The following is a 27,610-nucleotide window of genomic DNA, read 5'->3' on the forward strand; positions in this document are numbered from 1 at the left end:
AGTTTTCCAGTCCATAAACATTGGCAATGAACATGTATGTTTATGTCTGGCACGGGTCAAGTGACCTGACTGCACCCAAAGTGGCTGGGTCCCCCAGCCTAGGCCTCCCACCTGCCAGGCAACCCAAGGGCAGAAGGCCAGGGCACTGTCTCAATCCACTTTGCCCACCCTGGGGGCCGTGAGAAGCATGATACTTTCCCAGGAGGCCACATGCACTAGTGTTCAGAACACATTTTCATTGTGGAAGTGGCCAGCTCAAGGCTCCAGGTGATAAAAGAAAAAGCACATGTAGCCAGCTTTTTAAAAAATCTATTTACTTCCTCCTGGACATCGCTCTTCTTAGGGTTCCTTCCAAACCACTCCCCAGCTACAGACACACATGGTCCTACTCCATAACCACCAGGCTAAAAAGGGAGAAGAGAAGGAGTAACAGTGAAAGACACCCCAGCACAGGCCGCAAGAATCCTCGCAGCCCAGGGCTCACCAAGGAGCCTCACATGAGCAAAGGCCTTGTCCTGTCCTGTAGTAGCTGCTGGTCCCTGGGTGCTCTACCATCTCCATGTCTAATGATTCAGTGTGTGAGGCTGAATCATTCCTAGCGTCTGGGGAGGGAAACTTTTTGGAAACAGTCTCTGAAGACTTTATCGTGTCATCCCATAGTGAGGTGAACCCTAATTCTATGACCAGTGTCTCATAAGGAGAAGGAAATGTGGATAGAAGCACAGACACAGGCAACAGGGAGAAGACCATGTGACTACAGTTAGTCAAAGAACACAAGCATTGCCTGCGACCAACAGAAGCCAGGAAGAGGGTAGGAAGGGCCTTCTCCAGAGCCTCAGAGGAAGTATGGCCCCACTGACACTTGGACTTGGGGAATCTAATAGAACGGTGAGGGAATGTGTTTCTGTTGTGTTATGCCATCCAGTTTGTGATATTTTGTTACAGTAGCCTTAAGATACTAATACACCTAGAGGGCCTGGGTGCATTCTGACTTTATTCAGTGCAAAATTACTGTCATCTTAAAAAAAAAAAAAAATCTATCAGGGAACTTTTAGAAAAGTTGGCGTAAGACCAGGTTCATGTTAAGTCAAGTGTAGCCTGAGAATCTGGAATCGTACCCATGTAAGTAGGGACAGGAGCCTAACTGGGAATTAATGATGCCAACATCAGAACTGAAAGTCCCCCTCACATGGCCCCTGAGGCCTGAAGAGCACATCTGGGGTAAAAAGAGGGATCGGGAAGACAGGTACTTCTACAGTGGAGGCCAGAGCGAACCATGTTGGCTTCAGGTCAGTGTAGTGAGGGAGGCAGGGACTGTCCACCACGGAGGCTGAGCAAGACAGGAGGTAACGAAGCAGAACACCACCACTAAGACCAGCTTGGCACCCAATAGCACGAGCCCCAGCAGAGCTGAGAACAAGCCAGCATGGGCCCCTCCAGTGGGTAGGGGCTGCCTGCAGGTCCACCATGGCAGAGGTTGCCCAAGTAAAAGCAAAGTCACCTCCAGACGTCCTTCCCTGCAATCTCAAGAGCCTGGCTCCCCTCCGGCCCTGAAATATTCATTTCCTCCTCTTCTGCAGCAGCTTGGGCATTGGGCTGGCTCCCCAAAGCCAGAAGCCAAAGGAGATTCCCCAGAGCCCAGGACCCGCTCATGGGAAAAGAAGATACCAACCAGCAAACAGGGGGTCGGTGGGGAGCACTGGGCGGGGCTGTCACCAGCAGGCCTGGGTCTGAGGGACCTCTGCAGTTAGCATTTACTGAATGCGCCACCGAAGCCAGCACCAGCCACAGGCCTCGCATGCAGGCATTCGCTCCTTTAGGAAGCGTGGAGTGGCCTCCAGGAAAGTGTCAGCCCCACAAGCAACACTGATGTGCAAGATCACAGGCTGTGGCCTGGACCTGCCACTTAGTACGTGTTTTCAAAACCCCTGGAGTCAGTGCAGTTATGATCCCATTTTACAGCTGAGGAAACAGGTGTCTCAGATCATAACACAAGGCTGGGGAGAACCCAGCATGGTCTGGCCCCAACCCTTTATTCTTCCCCACAGGATTTATGGTCTGGAATTTGAGGTGAAGACAGAAGAAACTGAGTGAGATGGGAGTAGGGGCATGCCTGGCGTGACCTGAGACCTTTAAAAAAGACTCCTTTAGAAAGGAGGCAACACACAGGTGCATGCATGCACCCAGGTCTCAGATTTCCTACTGACCGTGAGCGCTGGGAATGGGTGGGTCTTTTCACTCAAAAGGGTTTGACGGACAGTGTTAAAACACAGTGATCCTCTCTATCTAGACTCTTTGAAGGACTGGTTTTGTTTCCAGAGGGCATTTGGAGTTCAGCACTTCAAAATGGCTTGCCAGGAAGAACTGTGACCTGCAGGAAAAGAAAAACTTCACTCCCAGGACAAGGCACACGCCCAAGCAGCAACAGGGAGGCCAGGCAGCAGGAAAAGAAGGCCTGCATCTCCTAGCTCACAGGACCCCAGCTGGCCTCAGTGGACCCTGGGAAGTAAGGGGCTGCCATCATGAAGTTCCGTGAACTGAGTGGCCCACAGCAGAAAGCTACTCTCACATTCTGGAGGCCAGGGTCTGGAATCAGGTTCTCAGCTGGGCTGCGGTCCCTTTGGACTCTGGGCAGAATGCTTCCTTGCCACTCCCTGGCTTCTGGTGACAGCCTCCGACCCTCAGTGCCCCCTGGTTTGTGGCTACCTCACTCCAACCCGTCCCTACTGTCACATGGCGTTCTTCCCTCAGACCTTCATGCTATCTTCTTATAAGGACGGCATTCGAATTGAATTAAGGGCTCTCCCTGCTCCAGGACGACCTCATCTTGACTAATTACATCTGCAGCGACCCTGTTTCCAAATAAGGCCACCTTCTGAGATCCCGAGAGTTAGGACTTCTACATGTTGCAGGGGGACACAATTCACCCCACTGCAGTAAGGTTCTGACTTCCACATCGTTAAAGAGGAACAAGAAGCAGGATGTCTGTGAAAACCATCCTGTCACACAGGTGCAGGACAAGCGTCACTCACTGGGTGACAGTTTTAAAGTGCAACAGTGAGGAGACCAGGGCTGTATTCCTTTACCAAGGCAGCTGTACCAAAGTACCACGCTGGGTGGTTTAAATAGCAGACATTTCTTCTCATAATCCTGGAAGACAGAAATCCAAAATCAAGGTTTCACCAGAGTTGGCTCCTTCTGAAGGTCTCAAGGGAAGGCTCTTTCTGAATCTTCCTGAAGGCTTCAGGTGCCATAACTGAATCACCATTAAGCGTGGTAAGGAAGGTAACTCAGAATCCAGTCAACGGCATCAGGTTTAAAGAAAACATTACATGTGGCGCCACCTAGAGGCAGATGAGGAGGATGACAGAGGAAAGAGGAAGGGGCTTTCTTCCCCTTTACGGGAGGTGATCATTACCCCAAACTTGCCCTTCCAGTCCTATCTCATGGATTTCTGCCAGCAGACCAGAGCCAGGAGAAGGCATGCGTATGTAAGCTATAACTGGGAACAGTAAAAACAAATAAAATTCAAATTCTGTTTTTGCAAATATTTCCCCATGTCTCTGGATTTGGCGATTCATTTAAATTTTATCTTTGACAAGGTTTTCAAATTTATTCCCCCCTCGGCCTCCCACCAAACACAAACATATGTGCACACACAGACCCATGCACTTGCACGCGCACAGAAACCATAAAGGGTCCTGAGATTTTAGAAGTCCACACATTCCCAGCCAGAGATTAACACAATTTAATTAATACAATTTTCTAAAGGAGCAGAAAATTACTTGTAGGAGGATCCCAAGCAATCATGATACAGAGAAATGGCATCAAAATCCAAAATGAAGTGGAAGGAGATCTTAAGTTACTCAATTCCAGGTCACGTGCACATTCTAGAAGTGTTTATTATAAGGAGTCGCAATGGCTAAAGTACACCCTCATCCAGGACATTTTAGAGACTCACAGGACTAAAGGCCAATTTAAAAATCGTTAACATAGAAAAATACTACTGGCATCTCTAAAACTTTTCAAAAGCAAGTTAGTCATCGCTACAGTCTGGATCTTCAGTTTCCCTAAAGGCCCATGTGTGGACAATCTGATCCCCAGAGTGGCACTACTGGTGTGTGATAGAGCCTTTAAGAGAGAAGGCTTAGGGCTGAGAGTGGAGCTCAGTTGTACAGCACTTGCCAGGCTCTGGGCTTGATCTCCAGCACTGCAAAACGAACAAAAAGACATGGGCCCAGTGCGGGGGTCTGCAGTGGTGTGTCCTAGAAGGGGAGGAGGCCATCCCAGACTTTTCCGTTTTTTGGAAGGGTCCCTGAAGAATGAACCCAGAGGTGCTCTACCTGAGCTACATCCTTAGCCATTTTAAATTTTTTTTATTTTGAAACAAAGTCTCACTAATTTGGCAAAGCTGGCCTTGGATTTGTGATCCTCTAGCATCAGCCTCCTGAGTAGCTGGACCTGGCTTCTTTCTTCTTCTTTCTCTCTTTCTTTCTTTCTTTACAGCTATGAGGTAAGAAATTTTGCTATACTATGCATTCCTGCTATGATGATGTGCTTCCTTGCCACAGGCCCAAAGCAGCAGGTCCAACAGATCATGGATGAAATCTCCAAATCTGTGAGCCAGAGAAACCCTTTTCTCTTTATAAGTTGATTTATCTCAGGTATTAGTTAGAGTAACAGAAAGTTGACTGACACAGTCACGATTCTGCCATGAAGCCATTCAACCCACATAATCCTGTTCAGCAGGTAACAGCTGCCTGTATACAAAGAAAAAAGACCCTGTGGGTCTCCAGTGGAGGGAAGGGTACAGTGACTTATTTTCCAGGCCAACAGGCAAGCTCTGGATAACAAAGCTCTCAGTGCCTGGGCTTTTCTCATCTGGAGATGACAACAGTTCCTTCCCACTAAGGCTTTTGTGACCATCTAATGATTTCATACAACACCAAGTTCCTGGGACAGTGTGGCCCAGAGGAGGCTCCAACCAGAACACACCATTGCTCCTCTACAGCCAGTGTCTTCACAGAACCTCCATGTTTTCCTCAAATGTACCCCTATTCCTTTCATTCCAAGCAAAGAGAAGAAAAAAAGATTTGAATAAAATGATCACTTAGGACAACCCACTAACCAAGAACAGAAATACACGCCAAGTGTCCCCAAATGAGCCTATTCTCAAAACTCTGAGAGAGGTTCTCCAGAAGCACAAGGTAGAAAATGTAAAGTGTTCACCCAGTTGGACATTCATTTTCGTTCATTAATAGACATTTCACAAGGAAATACAGCTAGTAAATAGAGGTATGGGAAAATCTTCAACCTTGTTAGTTTAAAAAAAAAAAAAAACAAAGAATTAAAATATATGAACTGTTTTCAGCTATTAAATTAACCAGAAAAAAAAAATGTTTTTTAAAGATATTACTTAATGCTGCCAAGACTCAAATAAAGTTCCAGTTTTCATGCCTTGCCAGGGAGAGCAGACTGGTGCAGAGCTTTAGCAAAACAAGGGCCCAGTCTATGTGCAAGCCAGAAAAAGCTCCCACCCTTCAGCCCAGCAATTTCATTTCTGAGAATTCAGCCTTCAGCAGTTTTTCAAAACAGGGGGGGAAGTCATGACCAGCCTCATGCTCACAATAGCGAGCACCATTTCCAATAGTGGAAGACAGCATGAGGTGAGTGTGGGGACTGGGTTGTGGCTCAGTGGGAGAGCTCTTGCCTGGATGTGCCAAGAGGCCCCGGTTCCAATCCCAGCACTGCAAAAAAATAAAAAATAAAAATGCTATATAATCAATGAGAGAATAAGAATGCGAGGTACGTTATACGATACCATTAATGGAAATCAGGCATTAAAAATGATAAAGAGAAATACGAAAAGCCCAGAAAAATGTTAACACGCTGAAATGTTTTACATGGAGAAATGGAAGTGTGTAATTGAATATCCATGGTGACCATGGGTGGGGGGGAGCCCGGTTGGAAGCTTTAGGGTGCTCAGAGCGGGTCCGCTGGGAGTGCAGACTCCAGGTGGGATATCTTTGTTCTCCGCCTCGCCTTCCTCTCAGGTTTTACAATATGTGATTTTATTACCTTTCTAATAAACGTTCTTCCTGTCCTCTGGAAATCTTTCCCCCTGCTGTGGTTACAATCTAGCTGCTTGTGGCCCATAACCCCACCACGAGACCCCTCTCCAGGTCCTGCCCTGCCCTCTAGAATGGACAAGCATTCTCTCTCTCTTCTTTTAAGCACATTGTTTTCTCAGTACCAATGTGAGGCCATCACCCCCGAGATGAGAACATGGCCCCCTTCGCTCCCCTCTCTAGTCATTCCACACAATCAGAGAAAGGGTTTCTTCTCCTGAAGAAGGCCCAGAGCCCAGTCCTGCCCTGGAGGAAGGCCGTGAGAATTCTGCTTCAGGGCATCCATCCTTCAGAAGGCGAGGCAGCTGGTCCTCCTGTAGACCTGGGCCCTGCCACCTGGGCTCAGCCAGGAACCGGCCTGTATTTCTGTCATCTGGATAGGGATAAATTCTTTAAGTGATTCTAAATATGTTGCTTGGTAGAAGTAAAAAAGCAATAGCGATTTAAACAAGAAGGGGATGACTAAGTTCCAGTGCATCTATGTGATGGAATTTGAACCAACCTCACAAAACAACAACTAAATACGAAATACAGTCACGTGGCTAAGGTCCTCTGATGGTAAGGAGAAAAAAGCAGGTGATTCCATCAGACATTCCCATAACGATGACCACATAACAGTTTGTGCAGACTGACCAATAACAGTTAACGTTTATGGGCCACTTACTGCAAGCAGGCATTTCACTGCGTGCCTCATGCAGGTCAAAACTTCACAGCAAGGCTAAGTATTATAAGTCTTCTTGCCCATTTTGGACAGCAGGAAATTGAGGCTCTAAGAGAGTAAAGAATTTTCTGTATTCCTCCCGATGGCTATGGTTTAGAACATTCTGGAAACTTTTGGAGGATTACATGGCCCCCTAAGAAAAGAGAAAGGACTGGACTTTGGGTATCCATCGTCTTTCTCCAAAGCTCATGCCCGCAACACCTAGACTGGAAGGGAATATGTAAGAAATTTAAAATGAGAGTTGAATGTCTATTATAAAAGGGGGCATTTTGCCTATTGTCTAAACTTTCTAGGGTTCTGTTTTAGCAATTTAAAGCAAAAGGAGGGGAGGGGCAACAGAGGAGAGGCTAATGTGTGTGTTTGTGTATATGGTTTTCTAATTATGTTTTGATCAAAAGACTAAATAAAAGCCAGTCACGTCTCCACCACACGAAGGGCCGGATAGAGGTAGCCACGAATGAGCCAATCCCAAACCAAACCAGGCAGCTCTGCGCAGCTGCTGGAACCATTTAAAAATAAAATAAAATAAAAACATTCTCTGTCCACCTTCTCATCCAGTTTGAGCACAAATTCTAAAATCATGGGGCTATACCCACAGAGGGCACAGAAGATTCTAGAAGTTACCAATATCACACAGCTGCTACCGACAAAGCTGGTAATGAAGCTTAAATCTGATTCCTAATCTTGCATCTCTTCACAAACTTCTTGTGCGCCAGATATCCCCAGCTAGCGAATGACAATCTGCATTCACAGGAGTTCAAAACACCCCCTGTCCCGAAGTGGCAATTCCACATACTTGTATCATGCTCAACAATCCTTAAAACTAGAGGAGGATAGAGCTCACACACCCAATCTCACTCCAAACTCAAATTACTAAATGTTACATTTCTAGCAGTTTGAAGCCATGCTAGATATAGGGAAACATTGAAATAGAGGTGATACTTTTCAAAAGCAATGGAGGGGTGGGGGAAAGCATTAGGTCTAATGATTCATTCAGAAAAATCACAAACATTAATAAAAGGAAATATTCTCCCCAAAATCACTGGCCCAATTTTTCGTCTCTAAAACTTCTCAGAAGAGCAGGCTCAGGCATGGGGGACACCAGACCCCTTTGCCAGGTGAGGGGCGGCTGATCTCCAAGCACATCCCTAGGCTCCCCGAGGGGCTCCAAACCCAAGGCTCTTCCTGTGTGCCGGACGGGGCCTCATGTCCCAGTAAGAGCTATGCTAAAAGTTCACGTTGTTATCCCATCCTTGGCCACTTCCTCAGCTGGCTTCCAGACAGACAGCAGGTCCAGAGCCAGAACACGCAGTTCTCCTGTCAGAGGCCACATGGCCTGGTTCCCGAAGCCGGTGAAAGAGCCAAGAACCACTGTCCACTTGGCGGCCCCAGGGCAGTCCCCCTCTGACAAGCCTGTGCCCACCCCTAACAGGGTGTCCAGAAGGGTGAGCCACAGCCGCGCTCACCCTGCAGAGACAAACTTGGAGAAGAAAGAGGAACTGACTCTGCGAGGCCCAGAGCATGACCACTGGACACCCTGAGCCTCCTGCCTCCTTTCTTGTAGATTATCCCCAACTCAAATTGCACATGATCCAGGAACACAAAATAGTACGAGGCTGAATGAGGAGGCGGGTGGGGAGGATCACAAGGACCACCAGATCCTGGCAGCGCCCAGCTGAAGGTGATGCCCCCCCATCCCCCCCACCCCCACCCCTCCCCTGAAGGCGCAGGCTGTACCCAGGAGCAGAGAGCCAAGGACTCCCAAGTCAGTGCCCACTCCAGCTGGACACCTGCATGACATTACGCCTCCCAGACTCATCGAGAAAACTGCACAGTGTCCTGTGGGCAAGGAGAGCCCTGGGCTCCAATGCCAGAGCTGCTGCTTCCAGCGTGAGACTCATCAACTCCCGGATTCTCAAGGGCTATCATGGAAAACGAAGGCGACAGCATCACCTGGGTGCCGCCTCCTCATCCAGAGCATCCTGGGAGAATGTTCCGCTCTTCCGAGCAGGGGCTCCACCGCCATCAAGACCCCCGTTTCTGCACAGACCGTGCTGCTATGAGACACAGGGACAGATGGGACAGCCAGCCAGAGCCCTGGCCCCACCAGGCTGCAGCGAACAGGGTGTAGGGGGGACGTCGGATCAGAGGCTCCTCCCCTGGGCCCCAGAGTCCGCCCACCCACCCCCACCTGCAGCCCAGGGCAGGGCCACTCACGGCACTCCTTCTCGTCACTCTTGTCGAAGCAGTCGGGCAGCCCGTCGCACTGCCAGGCGCCGGGGATGCACCGCCCGTTGCCGCACATGAAGTTGCCTGGAATGTTGCACTCGTTGGTGAAGTTGTTCCCGGGCAGCAGCTGGCTATCTGTGGGAGAGAGGGGCGGGGTCAGAGGGCACGGCAGCAGCAGCAAGGGCCTGAGCCCCTCCCAGCTGAAGCAGCTCAGGTGAGGCCGCTGGAGATGTCCCCGCCCCCACCGGGGCCTTGGTTTCCTTGCTTGCGATCCACCTCCGAGGATCGCAAAAGGGTTACATGGAGAATTATGGGAAAAGCATTTGGATGTCTGGCCACAAAATCGGTGCTGACTGACTTCCTTCTCCCTCTCCACTCAAAAGACAGCTTGTAAAACCCAAATGTTCTTTTCCTGCCAGCAGCAGCAACAAAAATTACAGCCCCAGATAGGAGCGCACTGGACTTCGGATTATCTCCAACGGCAGGAAGAGTAGGATCCTTCCAGGCCTCAGACTCCGCAGCCCCAACAGTCGCAGTCCTTGAACTTGGGCCAAGTTGGCAAGAATACCGGGGACTTGCTTCACTCTAGGAAATAAGATGCTCAGATCTACAAACCAACCTGCCTGAGATCTAATAGGGGAGCAAAGGCCAAGATGAAACTTGAACTCAGGCCTTCTCACCCCCAAGAGGCTCTGCTGGTCACTACACTGCCTGCCAAGTGTTACCAGAGGCTCAGAACCAAGCCCTGAGGTTCAGGTTCAACTCCACTGAATAGAGTCATAAAGTGCCAAGGCCTCCACCCGAAACCACCCTTAGGCAAGAAAGCAAACAGAGAAGGCGTTGCCATGGCAGTGGGGGAGCCCAGGAACTCATTCCACAGTGAACCCTGAAGGCGGACTTCCGAGGGGCCAGGATCTGATCAATCTGATCAGTCCGAGCCAGTGTGATCAATGACTGACGGACAGGAGCCATCTGGAAGTGAAAGAGTCTTGGGGGTTAGGAGGAAAAACAGACCATTCCCGCAGCTCTCCCGTAGCTCCAGGGCTCCCTCCTGAGTCATTCAATGAGCACTTACTGGGCACAATGTCCCAGACTTGTGCTATGTCCCAAAGACAAAGACCCAAGGCCACAGGCTGGACAGGCACACTACGGGTTTTACGCCACTCCGTAATAAGAACGTGGCCTTTGTGCCTGGCGGTGAGAGGAGGAAAGAGGGCCCAGGGTGCACTTTCCAGGCTTTGCCTCCCCGGACTTCCACATTCCATTCAGGATGCTCTTCACATCCTCCTGCAGTGCCTCTCCCCTCTCCACGTGCTGCTGTCTTTACCTGGAATGCCCTCTACCCCCAGTCTCCTGGCACACCCTTCAGCAGGCACCTCCTGGGCAGCCTTCCTTCTGAAGCCACCCTGGCTTCTCCAAGCACAGGTAAGCGCTTCCCCAGTTTTCTGGTGATGCTGCTCTGGGGGTGACACGAAAAATATTTTATAACAGGAAGAAGCAGACAACAACCAATTGGAAAGGACACAGCCACAGGCCAGCAGCACCACGTGAGCTACGGCACCAAGTATGGACATTCCCTCGGAGACTATCTGCCACCTGAGCCAGCACTGCACACCCTGTCTCCCTGTGGAAAGATCCAGACGAGAAGCTAGAGCACGAGTTTGCTCTGCCCAGCTACCCACATCAGAACCTAGAAATCTTGCCTGTCCCTTTCTCATTCCACTGCCCACACAGATGACCCATCACCAAGCCACCAATGCCACGGTCGCCACTCCAGTCCAAGAGGCCACCTTCTCTTTCTGGGATTTCTGCCTGCCATAACCTCCCAGCCTGGCCTCCCTGCCTCCCACCTTGCCTCTCTCCAATCCATTCCCCTTTCTGTGCCCAGAAGGATCTTTCTACACATTTCTTTACTGTAAAAGTCACCAAATAGCTCCCTAGTCTCTTTAGTCAAAATTCAGGGGACTCAAGAAAGAATCCTGCAAAGAGGTGGCATTTACAGTGGATGTTGATGGATACACAGACATTAAAAAGAAGAGATCTGGGCTGGGGATATAGCTCAGTTGGTAGAGTGCCTGCCTTGCAAGCACAAGGCCCTGGGTTCAATTCCTAGCACGGCAAAAAAAATAAAATGAAATAAGAGATCTTCAGGCCTAGAGAACAGCAGCAGCAAAGACACGGTGCAGGAAGGGGCAGCGCAGGGCACAGAAAGGTCTGGAATGAAAAAGCACACAGCTCTGGCTACAAGGATTTGCAAATGTATTGAGCTACTAGTTCTCATGTTCCACCACCCAATCAGACATCACTAATCAATCAACACACTCTGTCCCATTGAGCCCAGGCTCAATGGACTCCCTCTGAAGACTACTCCAGAAAGTTATCATCAACCCCAAGAATAACATGAAACCGATTCACTATGAGGGGGTGTGATAGGGAGGAACCTAGGAGGGCATCCAGTGGCTGGATCCTTGCCAGACACCAGATGCTCAAACCAGAAACTTGACACATCCAGCTGTTTCCCAACCACTGCTACAGGCTTCTCAGCAAGCAGAGAGCGCTTCAGGGCTCTGCAATGCAGAACTGTCATTCTGTTTGGTTTGGAATTCACTTAAACTTGCTTTTGTAGAGGTCGCTCCTCAAAGGCAAGTCCCCTGGAAAAGTCACGACAACTGTGAAATCTTGTTCTGATCAACAGATTTCCGCAACCAGAAAATTAGCCAGATTAAATTCCAAAGTGCTTGCAATAAGAGTCAATAAATCTGTTTGCACATGGACTTGACAAATGAATGGGTGGATGCAGAGACGAAATACCACAGCCGTTATCCACAGGTGGCCCTGCCAGCCTCGAGCTCCGGGGCCTGGTGAAGGATAAGACAGAGCCACATCTCTGTGCCTCTCCATTGTGCATGCAGGGGGCACACAGCCAGTGCTCCAGGGAAGTGACAGCCTCAAACTTGGCATAAGTAGAAATCAAAGCAAAGAGAAGTCAAATTCTCGCTTCAAAACCTTCCTCAAACCCACCCAATCTGCCTCACCAACCTGGCACCACCCAAAGCAAGACACCACTGTCTCTTGTCCCCCTTTCAACCAGTGGTTCTGGATAGGGGGCAATTTTGTTCCCCCAGGGAACAAATGTCAGTGTCTGAGTACATTTTTGGGGGGGTTGTCAAGACTAGGGGCGGGTACAATTGGCATTTAGCAGGTAAAGGCCAGGAGTGTTGCTAAGCCTCCAGCAGTGCCCAGAACAACCTCCCAGAGCAAAATCTTTTCCAGCCAGAAATGCCAATCATGCCGAGCCAGAGAAACCCTGGTTTAAGCTAAGCTGCCAAATGCCACTTCTCATGCCCTCCAGTTCCTTCTCTTCACACAGTGAGATTTTAAATGCAATTGGTGATTTCTCTGTGTCTTAGGATGAATCCAAAACTCCTGCCAGGTTTACAAAGCCCAGCAAGATGCCACCCCTGCCCACTTCTGGATCTTCCTTTCCAACCCTTCCCTTGATCACACCAATGTCTTCCCTGCTGAGAAGCCTCAGGCATGCTGGCTGTTGACCCCAGAGACACTTCAGCCCCCCTTTTACCTGGTGTTTGGGGCCAAATTTTGTTCCTGAAAATGTGTATGTTGAAGCCCTAACTCCTAATACCTCAGGGTGACTGTATTTAAAGATAGGGTCTTTAAAGAGGTAATGGAGTTGAAATAAGGTCTCTAAAGCAGGCCCTAATTCAATACGACCGGTGTCCTCATGGGAAGAGATCAGGACAGGAACATGCACAGAGAGAACCTGCGAGGTACAAGGAGAAGACAGTCACCCACCCGCCAAGGAGGGAGGCCTCAGAAGAGGCTGGCCCTGCACCTTGACCTCAGGCTTCCAGCCTCCAGAACTGAGAGACAAGGAACTCCTGTTGTTTAAGCCCCTCTATATCATGGAAGCCCCTGCAGTCCTATCCAAACAGCAGACTCCTGGTGTCTACCCATCAGACCTTAGCCTAAGTCACAAGTCAGAGGTTCCACAAAATACAGCTGGACCCTGCTTTTCCCTCTGGTCTTGTCCTGAGTTCTCCCAACCTGGGATTATGGAGGCATTTCCACTAACCCCCCACCAGATGAACACTCGCTCCTGTAGGCAGAGGGACACCATGTCACTCAACCCCTCAGCCCAGGCACTGCCACTCCACAGGACCCCAGTGAATATCTGTGACCACTCTAAGAAAACCAAGTGTGGCATCACTACCTCCTTTCCCATCTCCCTCACTCCTCCTTGGAAAGTTCCAGCCCCCCTTTGCACCATTTCCCTGGTATGTGAGTCGGATCTGTACACAGATAGTTAAAATAGGGGACGTGGGCATGTCTAGACTTACCCCAGTAAATCACTACCCTGTCCACTTTAAAAGAGGCTAGAAATCTTTTCAGCCCGACGCAGGACTTTCTAGTGGCTGAAATATTTATCCCATCTCAGTATCTTGGGACACATTTAGAATCCAAAAAAGACAAGCATTAGCACGGAGCTGGCTAGCTGGGGTTTCTCCTCCTCCCTTTTCTTTTTTTCATTAAGCTGAAAAATGAAAAAGAGTTGCCCATTTTCACCGCAGCACATCACTTACTTAAAATAACTCCACCATCTGTACCAAGAATGGGGAAAAGGAAAAGAAATCCAAGTCCTCCCCCATTGGGCTCCAGCAGCTTCTTCCACAGATTTACACTTGACAAGGGGCCCAGGCTGGGGCAACCACACAAACTCCAACAGCTGCTGCATTCCACCAGGATCGTTCCAGAACACGCAGTTAGTGATGTTAACCTTTCCGGCTGAGAAATGGGAGTTCTATTCCACCAGCTGGATCCTCTGGATTCTCTCCTCTCCCTCTGCTCATCTTCTCTCCCTAGGGCTACCCCCGTCATGGTGCAGTGCAGAGTTGACATCTGCAAACCATCCGCAGGCCCTGCTTTCTGCTTTCTGCTCTACGGCTCTCATTCCCATCCTTCACTTCCCGATGGTCTGCGTCTGTAGCCCCAACCAACAGCAAAGCAAGACGCAAAAACATACATATGTGCAGACGCACATGCAGCTTAGCATTCAATGTTGCAGATCTCCAACAGATCTTCCCTAAAACCTCCCCCAGAGAATTAACAACCTCTTCCAACTGCCTGGTGCCAACAGTGTTATGAGACCACTGAAAGGAACTGTCTGTCTTCCCTGTGACTTGCGTCTCGAAGCACATGCACACATGCGTGCACACACGTACACACACACATCCACATATGGGCACAGGTAAAGCCACCAAGTGAGCTGGTCTGGGGTGATTTGTCTGTGAACAGCGAAGGTGCCTAGAAAATTCTAAAGGTCTCTTCCACTCCTGAATGCTCTGAATGGTGGCATCACTCTCAGAACAAAGACATCTGTCCTGAGAACTTCCCAGAGCCATTCAGTTCTCATCGAACAAACTACTTCTGCTGGAATTTGCCTGTGGAGGGGCACTCTGGCTGTCGCCAAGAAGGGCGCAGTCATGCAGCACATCTGAGTCTGGGACGAGGATGTACCTCTGGCTCCAAGAACCTGAGCCCAGCCAGGTCTCCGTGGAGCAGAGTCCAGACCTTGCACACCACTCTGCCCTGGGAGTTCAACCTGCGAGTCCCAGCCTCCATTTCCCCATCTGCTCAAGGAAGACAAAGAGAAATTGCTGAAAATATACAATGACCCTGGGTTCAGTCCAGGACTGCTCACCCTCGGCATTCACAGATGTCACAGTAACACTGCCCAAGACCCTGAAGGAAGAGCCTATGTAATTTTGCCACAGGAAAAACTTGTGGCTGGAGCAGGTCCCCCGGACAGTGAGGGAGCCTAGCTGTCCGCTCAGGTCTGCAGCCTTTTGGTCTGTTTCTCCCACAAAGTACAAAGGCACATGCGTTCCAAAATGATAAAGTTTTGTTTCCTTCTTATAAAAACGAGTTTAAGCAAAGAAAGCCAATGGGTAGTATTAACAAGGCAAGCGAAGAGAACGTGGAGGAGTCTAGGGAAAGGAGAGTTTTTCACCAGAAAGAGCTTTATAAATTATTTTTCTCCTGTATTTATAGCCTCATTAAGGGCCTGAAGCTGTTCCTTACATTTTTTAAGTTATGCTTCATTGCATTTCACAAGGAAAATTATATTGCAATGGCATTAATGGAATGGGGGTCTGTGGAGTCATGGGATGCAGTCTTTGTGGGGTCTGAGGGCCATAGTTCTGGGGCCTAATGGCAACACTAGAGGATGCTGTTCATCATGACCCAACTTGCAAGGTGAGCCCTGAGCCCCACCCCAGCTTGGTCCCCACCCCTTCTTGGGCTCCCTTTAACAGCCCAAAGGAAGTTGATTCTTACTGACTTTTCACTAGGGCCAATCTAACATCTATTGAAGCACTTAAACATGGCAGGAGTTGAACATCAGTTCTCTTATATTTCTTACAATAGCCCTGTGACTTAGGCACCCTATCCATTTTGCAGATGAAGAAACTGAGCTGCTGACGAAGTAACCTGACCAAAGTCGCAGCACTAGATCAGTCTTGTTTCAGCTGTGCAGACCAAGAGGCCAAATTATGAATGCTATGTAGGTATCTGCATAAGAAAGAAAGCAATATTCCACAAAATTCTTATGGATGGAGTTCAAAGTATTGTCATGATCACCAAGTACCATTTTCCATAATGTATGTCTACCAAGGAGTATGAAATTCTTTAGGGAGGGGGAGAATTAACATTTCACTCAACTGAGGTTCATAGTAAGTGTTCCTTCCCATCAAAATCTCTTGCAAATGTTTGATTTGTCTTTTTTTCCTCCAACCATTTAAACATGTAAAAGCCATTCTTAGCTCAGGGAGTGTCTAAAAACAGGTGCTGGGCTGGCTTTGGCCCACTTACCAACCAACTCTTACGCCATAAGACAACAGATCTATGTAAAATAAGAAATCACAAAGGGGTCCAGTCTCGAGGTGCTTCCTCACCGTCCCCTCACGCCCAGACTCTGAAACAACCCCAGCGTTTACTGGCTGCTCTCCCCTCCATGAAAGGGACCTCGGCCATCCTGCTGTCACTGCATCCTCAGCAACTATCAAGGCCAGCAGTCAGCAGACACTCCAGAAAAAACTGTTGACTAAATGGGTGAGAAACAGAAGCTGTTGCCCCCAGAGAATCCTTCCCAGTTTGGACACTCGTAAGTTTTGTGAATATCTGAACTTGACTTGAACCCATTTATGCTTTGCTAGGCAAAATACAATGCTCAGTGAGGCGGGGTCTGTAGAATGCTTGGACGCTCCCAGGAAGAGAAGCAAAGCGCTTCCCAAGCCTCAGAGCACTGTTTTTGCTCAGCTCATCAAGGACGACTGGATATTGGACATGAGCGAGGGCCACACGCAGAAGCCACCACGCAGACCTTCCGCATTTTCAGCTTGCAGCAGAGGCAGTGAAGCTAAACTGAAAGAAGGGACAGGGGATCAATTTTACCAGGCCGGCAAGAGAGAGCCAATCAACGCTGCACAACAGCAGCTCTCAGAAACAGGCATGGGGTCCAGAAGAAGGGTTGTGCTCCAGTCCCAAGTTCAGCCTCCTGTGCCCCAGGACAAATGTGACCATTTCCATGGTCACCGGGAACCATTCTGCAGGCCACACTCGGCTCCACACAGATGCCCCCAGGCAGGGTGGGCAAAATAGCAACGCCAACCAGGGAACAAGGCCAGAAAAGCAAAACGATCTTTATTTAAGCCCAAAAGCATATTTTTATGAGTTCAGAGTAAGAAAAAGATTTCTGAAAATAAGACTCAAAACAGCACAGACTACATAAATGAAAAGACTGATAAATACGACTGCATTAAAATGTGAGACTCCTAATCATCAACAGCTACTGTAAACAGAGTTAGAAGAAAAGCGACTCGCTGGGAGAAGACCCACAAAGTGTCGAATCTAGAATCTTCTTACAGAACTATGGAAGACAACACAAGCAGTCCAATAGGAAAATGGACAAAGCTTAAGAACGGGTACTTCCACTGATGAGGAAACTCCAGTAGGCATTTCATGAGTACTCAGCTTCACTTCTAATCAAAGAATGATGAATGGAACAAGGAAGCTCTCTTTCATGCCCATCAGACTTGCAAAAATGTGAGTCTGACATTCTCAAGTGGGGAGAAGACGAGGAATGACAGGAACTCACACGGTGCGCGTGGTGGAGGAACTCTGGAGAGCAATTTGGAAGTTCCTAAGGAAGCTGGAGATGCTCACACACGCTGACCGGGCCGATCCTCTTCCGGTCCTCACCCTAGGCTGGGGACAGACACACACTTGCACAGGACGACAATAAGAGAATGCGCTCTGTGACCAGTGCCATAACAGGAAACTGCAGGACAAACTCACTGTTCATCAGAAGCAGAGTATGCTCACACAATGGAACAGTACCCAGGCTTCAAGTGAACGTACACCAGCATCATGAATCAACATGGATAATTCTGAGAAACTGAATGCTAAGTCACCAATACAATCTGCAGAATATCACCTACAGGGAGCTCAAAAACATGATATTTTAATGAGTGCATAAAATGGAAAGGTATCGTTTAAATGTACAGGAAACGTAAAGACCAAATTCAGGACAGTGGTCACCTCTGACAAACAGGATCAGAGAAGGTGCCAATGAACTTCAACTGCAAGATGTCTTTCTTTAAACAATCAGGAACCAGCATGGCCAAATATTAGACTACAGAGGTGCCAGGAGGCTGGCACACAAACTTGCTTGGTGTTATTCTTGGCAACTTTTCTCTGCCCTTTAAAACATGTTGTGTTAATGAAATTCATTATAAAGAATAAAAATATCACTAATGTTTGAGGGAAAAAAAAAAAAACCTATGAAAGACAAATGGAATCATTTACCATTAGTACGCTTAGCTTCAAAACTCCCCCTTGACTATAAAGGAATGAACATCTAAGACAACCAGTGTTCACAATGGAAAAGAAAGAGCAGATGCAGAATGTCCATCTGGGAGAGTCCGTCTGTTATGAACTCTTTTCATTTTATGAAAAGCAGCAACAGTTGCAGGGTAAACGCCAATTGTAGAGGAAAAAAATAAACATATAGGATAGATTTATCCACCCGAATTATTAAGCCATGACATTCCAGAAATAAAAATAGCAAGGCCTGGCCAGCAAGTGGGAGGTTCTTTAAACACTGACTCCCAAGAAGTCAGGGTGGGAAAGCCACAGGGAGGCTGTCCTCCTAGCCACAGCCCTGCCATCTGCCCCCTCACCGAGGGGCTGAGATTTGGTAAGTAAGTAGGACCCCTGACTTGTGCCACTAAGGAGCACAGAGGAGGTTCCACGTGGAGTCAGGGGAACAAGGAAACCAGACTGTAAATCACAACCCCTTTACCTTGTCCTTCCCTTTGACTGGGAAATCATATATTAAAATGCAAAGAGCATGCACTCAGGAGTCGGCCAGATCTTGACTGTCTAACTCCAGACAAGTGAGTTACTCTCTCTGAGCCTCAATTCTCCATGTGTTAAACTGGGTCACACCACTTCACTGCCAGTGTCACTGAGGGACAGAAGGATAACAGACAGACAGACACAAACTAACATGAACAGATGGATTGAGTATATATATATAGAGAGAGAGAGTAGTGGTATACACTTGGAGTGTAATAATTAGTACCAGTATCTGTAACTCCTCCTTCTCACTAGCCGTCCATAGCTCTGTTGCTGTTAGTGGTACTCAGGGGAGGCCGAGTCCCTTTCCTCTCCCTGCCTGTCTAGGAAGGGCACAGCCCGCACAGATGCAAAGCCAGCTGGAGTTGGGTTTGCGGGGCTGGGACCCAGAGATCACTTAGGTCCAGAAATGCAAACCTCAGGGACAGACGCCAGGTGTTAAGGACACAGTTAAGGAGCTCACGGTAAAAACCCTGGCTGTGTCTTCTAGCACATGATCGCCTCAGCTCACCAGTTCCTAAAATATAATTCGCCCTCTTTGGTCATCCTTGGGCTCTCTAATAGCAGCCAAAACACATGTAGGAACCGACTCTTCCAAACAATGTGGTTATGAAGGAAATCGCAAGAGAAACTCGTGGGACTCGCCCTGGGACTGGTGGGGAACTGCTTCACCACCCGGGTCTCAGTTTCCCTATGTGTCAAAAAGGGCAGTGGGAGATGGCGGCCAAATTCCTCTTTAATTCTCAGCTTGCTCATTCCTTGTTTCCTTGTACACAAACCAGGTCCCCACAGCAGGCAAGCACACATCACCCGCCTGTCCTGGCCACGGTCGTCAGCATTTGAAAATAATGCCTGGGGTCTATATTTGAGGTCCTCCCCTACAGAACAGAAAACACCCTGCCAGGGAGGGACTGAAGATCCTTCCTCCTTAAACACAGAGAGACAAGGAACCGGGGAAGGACCAGCCTGTCAAAGGGCCAAAGAAGCCAGGTTTCAGGCCCCTGATGAGCCTCAACTCTGGCCTCTGCATTTTAGAATTCTGATCCACTCTGCCGTCCACTGGGAAGTGACTGGCCCCCTGCTCCCCTGCAATAGGAGAAAATATCTCCAAAGGGCCAGGAATCAGACCCGCCTCCCACACCCTGTGGATTCAAGGGCCTCTTGGGTTCACTTCAATTATCCACAGTCTTCCATCATGTCTTGGCAAATGAACAATTGTTTGGCTTATCACTTCCGATTAGGACAGGAACTCTGCCAGGGAAATAAAAAACGCCAGCCTGCTACCGCCAAGCCAAGGGGGGGACGCATATTAACTGGTGCGTCTTTTTAAATTTCCTTAAGTAGCTTAATCCATTAAACCATCCCAACTGCTCCTGCAATTTGCTCACGCAGGCACCCTCCCTCCACGCTGAGCCGACAACAGGCCCTCCATCAGAAGGAATTAGCTGACTTCTTCAGCAAACACTGTTGGTACATCTAGCAAGGGACAGAGTCAGGAGTATTTGCTGATGGAGTCCTCACTTGGGCATGCATGTTCAAATAACTGCAACTTTCAGAGCTCCAGAGCAAGCGATTTACCTCTGCAAGTGGGTCACCAGATTCAGTAAATCAAAGGACCAAAACTTCGAGTAATCCTGTTTGGGTTTTCCAGAATGCAAAGGGTAGTTCATGACTGACCAGAAAATTTAAAAACTAAAGCAAATTTAAAAACTAAAGTGGAATTGTAGAGTTGAAGCCCTGGGACTCTGAATTCAAATTCCACTCATGATCACGGGATGATCTGAATGAATCCTTGGTGCCTCTGTTTACTCATCTAGAAAAAATGGAAACAACCAAACACAGCCTCAGTAAGCTCCAGGGTAATCAAGGTGCATTTTGTCCACCTGGGCATCAGAGCCACCTAGTCACAGCCTGAAACATTAGAACCCCCACTGAGTATCACGCACATCAGAAAACCTCTCAAGGAGAAAAAAGAAAAAAAAAATACTACGAATTCAGTGGAAGCATGAAGATTTTTCACACATTTTATAACGGCACAAAGAGGCCATAAGATTAACCAGGGCTCGTTTCTTAAAGGTTCCATTATTCACTATTAAAGTCACTGTTATATAAAAACTAGATGTAATATAGATACATAACATGTCATTTTGCAAAGCATACCATTGTAATGTAGCTACATGATTAATAATTAGAGGAAGGGTGATCTGAAATGTAAAAGGATCCACCCCGAATTTAATACAATAGCATCATACCAGGTGAGATGAGAGAGCAGACAGGAGTTGTTCATTAAGAAATGATTTTTCAATAAATTAAACGACATGTCCTATGGTGTGGCTCCAGGTCTTCCTGTTACTGCACTGCTCTCTGATGATGGGGAGCATTCAATACCACGACCCTGGCAAGGAGTCAAAGGCCTTGGTTGGTGAACGCTGAGGTGTCCATCTGGGCCCCACGCCCATCTGTCCTTGCAATGTCACCAATGGCCTCCCAGACCTCCCAGTTGTTAAAGCCAAAGCTTACTTTTCGTACTTAGGCACAGTTCTGCTGCAATGGACCAGCTGTATGACTTCCTCTTTAAACGCCAAACCCTTGGTCTCCCTGACATGCCTCTCTGTGCCCCTGCTTCCCCTACATACCTGGTTCTCTGCACATTCCTGCTTGATCATCTTGGAGGCCCCTTCCTCCACCCACCCCTCAATGGTCCCCAAGTTCTGCTCCTGTCTGCACCATCAAGAGACATCCACCTTGGACGTGCCACTTCATCCACTACTAGGTTCAACTCTCATGGCAATATCCCCCCATTGATGCCTCCACTAAGTTCTCTTCCTGTCAACTGAATCCTCCACCCACAGCTTCCCTCTTCTGCTGGCCAAGATGCTTCCCTCCCTAGCACAAACTCAGCATGTCTGAAATAGAACTCTCGGTTCTTCTATGCCTGCTCCTCCCGCGTTGGGTATTTCCACTGGCAGAACCACCGACCATCACCCCCTTCCACATCGGGCAACAGGTGGTCACTACTTCTCACATCCACCCTTCCTCTTCTTCCCTGTCACTCATGCTCCTGGTGCAGATACTTCTCTCCCACTTGTTTTGCACAAACAGCAACCTCAGTGGCCTTTTTGCCAACCCCTGCCCGTGAAAGGCATCCTTCACAGAGCTTCATAGAGCCAATCTGATCATGGCACCCACTGTTTCTAATCTTCCCGTAGCTTCCCACCCAATGAAGGATGAGGCCAGAGGTCCTTGGTTCTGTGCTGGAGGGCCTGTGTGGACAAGTAATCCCGGGTCCCCAGGGGTTTCCTCCCACACCCCATAGGACAGTTTATATCCCTTCGACCTTTCAACATAACTTATGCAAATCTCATCTCCCCACTTACCCTAAGGCTCCATAAGCTTCTGCTGTTGTGCCTGTTTCCCCCACAACCCCAAGAGCAGTTTTTACACCAAAGGAGGGATAACGCAGCCCAGGGCCCAGACAAAATGTGTGCTGCAAGGAAGGAGAGAGGGAGGGAGGGACGGGGAGTGTGGGGGTGGGCAGATGGATATGGGTGGCTGCTTCCTTGTGCTATGATGTTATGAAAAGTATGCCATCAAACATTTTGTGGATTATTCCTGCAAGTTAGGATTAGTCCTCAATCCTATGCAGAGTCCACATTTGTGAACAGTTTAAGATGTGCGGAACTGAAACATGTTTCTTCATGTTGAGATAATGATCCCATCCAAACTTGCTTAATAAGAGGGGGAGGGGCAGGAATCAAAACTATTTTAAATTCATATTATTATTCTCTTTCTTAAGAAGTCCACAGACACTGGGGGTTTCTACAAAGCAACCTTCACCTCTGGATTAGCTTGAGTGTAAACCAACGATTCTTCATGGGTCAAAGTAAAAATTCGAATGTAGCCCAGATTCACACAGCAACCTCCGCAGGCTCCAGAACTCTTGGGCAGAACTCGTGTCTCGGTGACGTGCACTGTCAGCGTGGCCTGACACGGCCGCCCAGGAGACAAATGCGACCTTCTGGGCTGACCCACTGTCACAGAGCCAGTTCAGGAGAAGTCAAGGTTGGACACATGTGATCCGGGAGAAGGGCCAGGCCCAGGTGCTCCTGCGACTGAGAACGCCCCTCCGCCCAGGGCTGAGGCAGCTTTCAGGCCTCCACCCTCAGAGGGCTTGGTTTCCCCTCCCCCACGGTACATCCCAAGCCATCAGCACCCTTCCCTTGGCTTTTATTTGTTTTTTTCTGTATCCAGGGAGTAGTGACAGCTGCAGGCCAGTGGCATTTGGGGTTGGGACTCTCATCCAGAGCAGCAAAGAAGCAAGCCCTTTGCTACTTGAGGCATTGAGATTGGCCTGCCAGGAATGAAGGGACCTCAAGGGGCTCGGTCAAGAGCTTGCGTCTGACATGCATGGTCATGGCCCCGGCTACCCCCATTCCTGGCAGCCCTGGCGTCCTCTGAACTCACAGCCAGGTTGTTTACCAGTATGGAAGGTGGCAACACTCCACAGGCTCTGGGTGTGAGAAGAATCCCAGCTGCACGTGCGCCTGCCAGAAGGGAGAGGGCAAAACTGAGGCCAGCAGAATAAAGAGCCACACTGAGGCAGAGCTGCCAGAGCCAGCACAGCCCAGAGCCTCTCCCCACCTCTGCTTAGGTGGATCATGTGCTTTTGCACTAACTGCACAAGAGACCACAGTTTGTAAGGGACACCGAGCAAGGGATCCAGTGCCTTGCTGCATGCCTGCGATAATCAGCTCCAACAGGCTCCTGCCCCCACCTGGCATGGCTCACTTGCCACCTCACGTCAGGATCCACCCTGTGCTGCACAAGCGATAATGCATTTACAGACAGCCGGGAACTCTCCAGCCAGAAGGAAAATTTCACCTAATTAAATAAAAACAAAGCAGAAAACCAAAGCCTTCAACTAGTGCCAAAAAGAAGAAGAGCAACTTGATCTTTTTTGGAGCTTTACAGTCAGGAGTGCCAATGATTTTTTTTTTCCCCCCTAAATGCATCTTTTAAAACAATCTTCTGGGTCCCTAATTAGAACTCCTTAAAAATAAATTAAAAAACTGCATGCAAACCAAGAGAAAAACGGATAAAGGAAATGATCGGCTGTGGCACAAAAAATAAGATGCTAATAAGCAAATGAAAAGATGCAGAACCTCACAAGTCGTTAAACAGAGGTAAATGAAATTATCATTTCTTTAAAACAATATGTTCGGCAAAAGTTAAAAAGGTGGATAATCCAGAAGTTGGCATGGGTGTGAGGAAACTGGGCTCTACTGCCCTCCTGGTGGGGGTATAAATGGGTTCAATCTCCCTGGGGCCATCTGGCAATAAATGCATATCCAGGACCATCTACTATGAATTCACCTCTGGACCCAGCAGCTCCATATCCGGGAATCTACTCTTAGGAACATATACATGCAGACGGAAGCACGCAGAAAGTAGTGTTGTTTTGTTTTCTTTATGGAATTATTTGTAAAAGCTCAAAAGTTACAAAGAACTTAAACATCCACCATGAGGGAGATGGGAAGATGATATGGATAGCCCATCCATGCTAGCACCCACAAGGAGGCCTTTAAAAAGAACCAAGAAGCCAGTATGTACTGACGTGGGAAAATATCTACAACACAGACAGAGGGAAAAGCCAGCTGCGGAACAGTATGCGTAGCCTAAGCCCAGGCTACTCATCGCTACAGATGTGCCTTTTACTGTGTGTACCTGTCTTCATACTTGTATCTTGGAGTATATACTCACAGGACAAAGAATTGAAAGATGTGGATATATTTTCCCCTGGCATTTTTTCTTCAACAAAAATTCCTTGAACTATCACTATGGTAAATATACCTGGAGAGTGTATGCGAGCATCCAAGATGAGTGGGGAGGAGGAGCTAAACAGCACTGTTCATAAATCACACATGTGCGCGTGCGCGCGCACACACACACAGAGCTCCCTTAACCTTAAGAAACAAAAGCCAAACAGAAAAGGTCAGCCTATTCATCAAATTGCAAAAAAAAGACAAAAAAAAACCCCAAAAACAACAACAACAAAACCTTAAAACTTGGGAGATGGAAGTTGTTTGGGAGAAGAGTATTTGACATGGCAATGAAACCAACAGTCCCCAGTACTGGCTCAAACTAAAAGGGGAAGTGAGAATGTTTGGAGGAACCCTAGAATGACTGCCTCTTAATGGGTTATTGTGGGAAATGACCCAGGAGCCATGGCCCCTTTTAGAACACAAGCAGAGTCTACATGAGCTTGTGAACCGACCTGGCCACAGGGCCCACCAGACCTTGGTAGCTGCGGTGGGGCAGGAGTGCCAGGGGTCCCTGATGAAGGGCTGTACATTTGATTCATCCCCAGTGGGAAATGCAACATGTCTCTCCAAGTCTGTGAGCCCGAAATGATAGCCTGCTCTGGACTCCTGTTTCCATGCTACTGGGTCTTCCAGGTGGCACCAGGCCACGATTCCTGCTGGAAGACACAAGAGCTCTTTCAAGGGCGCCTGGAACAGGAACGCCAGCCTGGAGCCCAAGGCTGATGGGGAGTCTGGTCGCCAAGATTTGAGGACTGTCCTCGAAACCCAAGTGCATGGAAGGTCATCCTGGAAAAGGAGATGGAAACGAGATGATCTTAATGTTGAGAAAAGGAGTCAGACAGTCTCTCCAGTTCAACAGGAGGACAAAGAAATCAGTGATGCTAGAAGCCAGGGCAGCAGGGGGTGGGAGTGTGGGCCTGCTCCCTGGGGCGCTCTCTGGGAGGGGTGGCCATGCTCCAGGGATTAATCTGAGCACTGGTTCCCCAGGTGTGTTTATTTCACGGAATGCAGAGAGTGCCCCACTTAACATCTGTACACCTTCGGTAGGTGTGTTAAATTCCTATAAAAAGTTTACTTACCAGAAAAAAATTAAAGAACGCATTTTCTAGGGGCACTGCTGGCTTACAAGCACTGACTCCCTCTTCCTTCCATCCACAGCCTCAGCCACCAGCAAACCCCCTCCCTGGTCAGAGTCACGTATGACCAGCAGCTCACGGTGCAAAAGTCTCGGGGGGGGGGGGGGGGGGACAGTGTGAGGAGGGGAGAATGGCATGTCCAGGGTTTATTTTTAATTGATTCGCTCATTTTCCCCTAATACTCAAAACAGCCCTACCTCTTTTCTCAAATGCCCAAAATGGCATCAGCCACACCCTGATAAACCCCAAGCACGCAGACTGCTCAAGCCTGGCGCGAGGCTCTGTGGTCACATCTCCTGAAGCTGGCTGAAAAACCAGACCCAGGGCTGCTTTTGGAAGGGTTGGCGTGACTGCTCTTGTTTCGTTCCAAAGTGGGTCTGAACCACAGGTGGGGATTCCCTTCGAGAAGCCAGCTCCATCTCTGGTTACCATAGAGCTCGCTCCTCAAATGCTCCTGGGGTTATTCTTGGCTATCAGAGATCTTGGGGGAAGGTCTTCACTAAACTTTTCCATAGGGCTAGTTTGGAGGTTCCCTCTTCTTTTGTTCAATAAAAGGTTTTTTGTTGTTTCTGGTGAAAAAGAAAAATGTCAAGTTCACAGCAAACTCTAGAGAGAAAAGCAATCCATATTTATTTATGTTCAGGGAACCCACAGATTGGGCAGTTCAGCCCTGATCTGTCTGAAGCCCAGTGAAATGTCTGAGTCTGCCTCTCCCTCTCCCCGGCCCCTGCCTTTAGAGCTCTTTCAAAAAGGCACTGCCAAGTTACCACTGCCCAGATGTTCAGGGCAAGAGGGCTCAACTCCAGGACAGGAGAGCTGGTCTTCGGCTCCCCAGCAAGGCTTCTACCAACTCCAGATGGACAGCACATGGGAGAGGAGGGGGCAGGCAGCAAGGGCTACCCAACCAAAAGGGGCCTGTGACCTCAGAGCACGCTGGGCACCCCCACAGGCACCACTCGCCCTCCCAGCCACTTCTGGTCCTCCGCACAACCGAGGTCAGCACTTCCCCTTCAAGGCCAGGTTGGTGCACACCACCATCCATTTGTATTCAGCCTGGCGGTCCCCGCTTATCCCCAAAGGACACCTTCCAAGACCCTCCAGTGGATGCCTGAAACCATGGATAGCACCAAGCCTTGTACACAGGCGCCACAAAACCACAGCAGATCTGGCAACTGAGTGGTGTGCACAGCGCAGAGGCTGCTGGGGCTCAGAAGACACTCCAGAATATGTGCAATGGGCTCCCCACTGAGGGCCCCTGGGGAGCAGCAAGTGCAGGGAGGGGCTTTCTCTGAAATTCCCCAAGTACCTTAAAGGCTGGATCCTCCAGTGGATATCTGATTGTTGTGAGCCCCTCCCCAGCCAGGGGAGACCAATGCTGATCACAGAAGAGACACTAGTGCTGACACCACACCCAGAGCCCAGAGGGACTCTGACCCCTGCTGTCATCTGCTTCTTGGGCCAGTTCATCTCTCCTAAAACTCATTTGCTAACCCTCCTAAATCTGCCTATGGCCACCACCTCCATCTCCCCTATGAAGACGATACTTAAGCATCTCCTTGGGCTACTGGGTGCTCGCTTAGCCCTCCTGCACTGGCCTCCAGGACACAGAAAACAACCCCAGTGTTTCTTCCCCTGTTGCTCCTATCGCCAGCTCATTCAGCCAACCCAGTTGATCAAACCTCCAGAAAGGAAGTTCTTTCTCCAATACAGTATGCTGGACAAATGCATGATTCGTGTCCCCTGGGCAGGATGGAGCAGGACAGCGTGAGATTACGTCACGCTACTCACCATTCAAAACCTATGAACTGCTCATTTCTGGAATTTTCCACTTGCTATTTTCAGGCCTCTCTGTTGATTACGGGTAACTGAAACCACAGAAAGTAAAATTGTGGATGAGAGCGGGGGACTACTGTACACAGGTACATTCCTGTCAAACACCTGTCTGTCTCCATTCCTCGGGGTGTCTTCTGTTTTCCCACAAGACAAACAGCTTCTGTTCAAACTTCCGCCCAGAGCAACTCAATCTCTAGACACCTCTCCCACCCCAGTAAAAATCCCATGGAAAGGTCGCCCAAAGACCACAGGGGAGGTGACGAGGTGTGGAGGGAGCACCTCAGATCACACTCACAAGGGCTCAAG

General features: G+C 48.8%; 1 protein-coding gene across 9 annotated transcripts in view; it reads right to left on the reverse strand.

Annotated features, from left to right (window-relative positions):
- Positions 1-27,610, reverse strand: part of LDLRAD3 (low density lipoprotein receptor class A domain containing 3) — a 223,884-nt gene that overhangs the window by 145,558 nt on the left and 50,716 nt on the right. For 7 of the 9 annotated variants that reach the window (XM_079104400.1, XM_079104395.1, XM_079104396.1 and 4 more), the window contains exon 2: positions 9,067-9,213. In XM_079104400.1, coding sequence (XP_078960526.1) covers positions 9,067-9,213 — 147 coding nt within the window. Of the gene's footprint in view, positions 1-9,066; positions 9,214-21,890; positions 21,968-25,900; positions 27,230-27,610 lie in introns of those variants that run through there. The other 2 variants (XM_079104399.1, XM_079104397.1) reach the window with 2 other exon arrangements.

This window comes from Sciurus vulgaris (genome assembly GCF_902686455.1).
Source record: "Sciurus vulgaris genome assembly, chromosome: 11".
Lineage (NCBI taxonomy): Eukaryota > Metazoa > Chordata > Mammalia > Rodentia > Sciuridae > Sciurus > Sciurus vulgaris.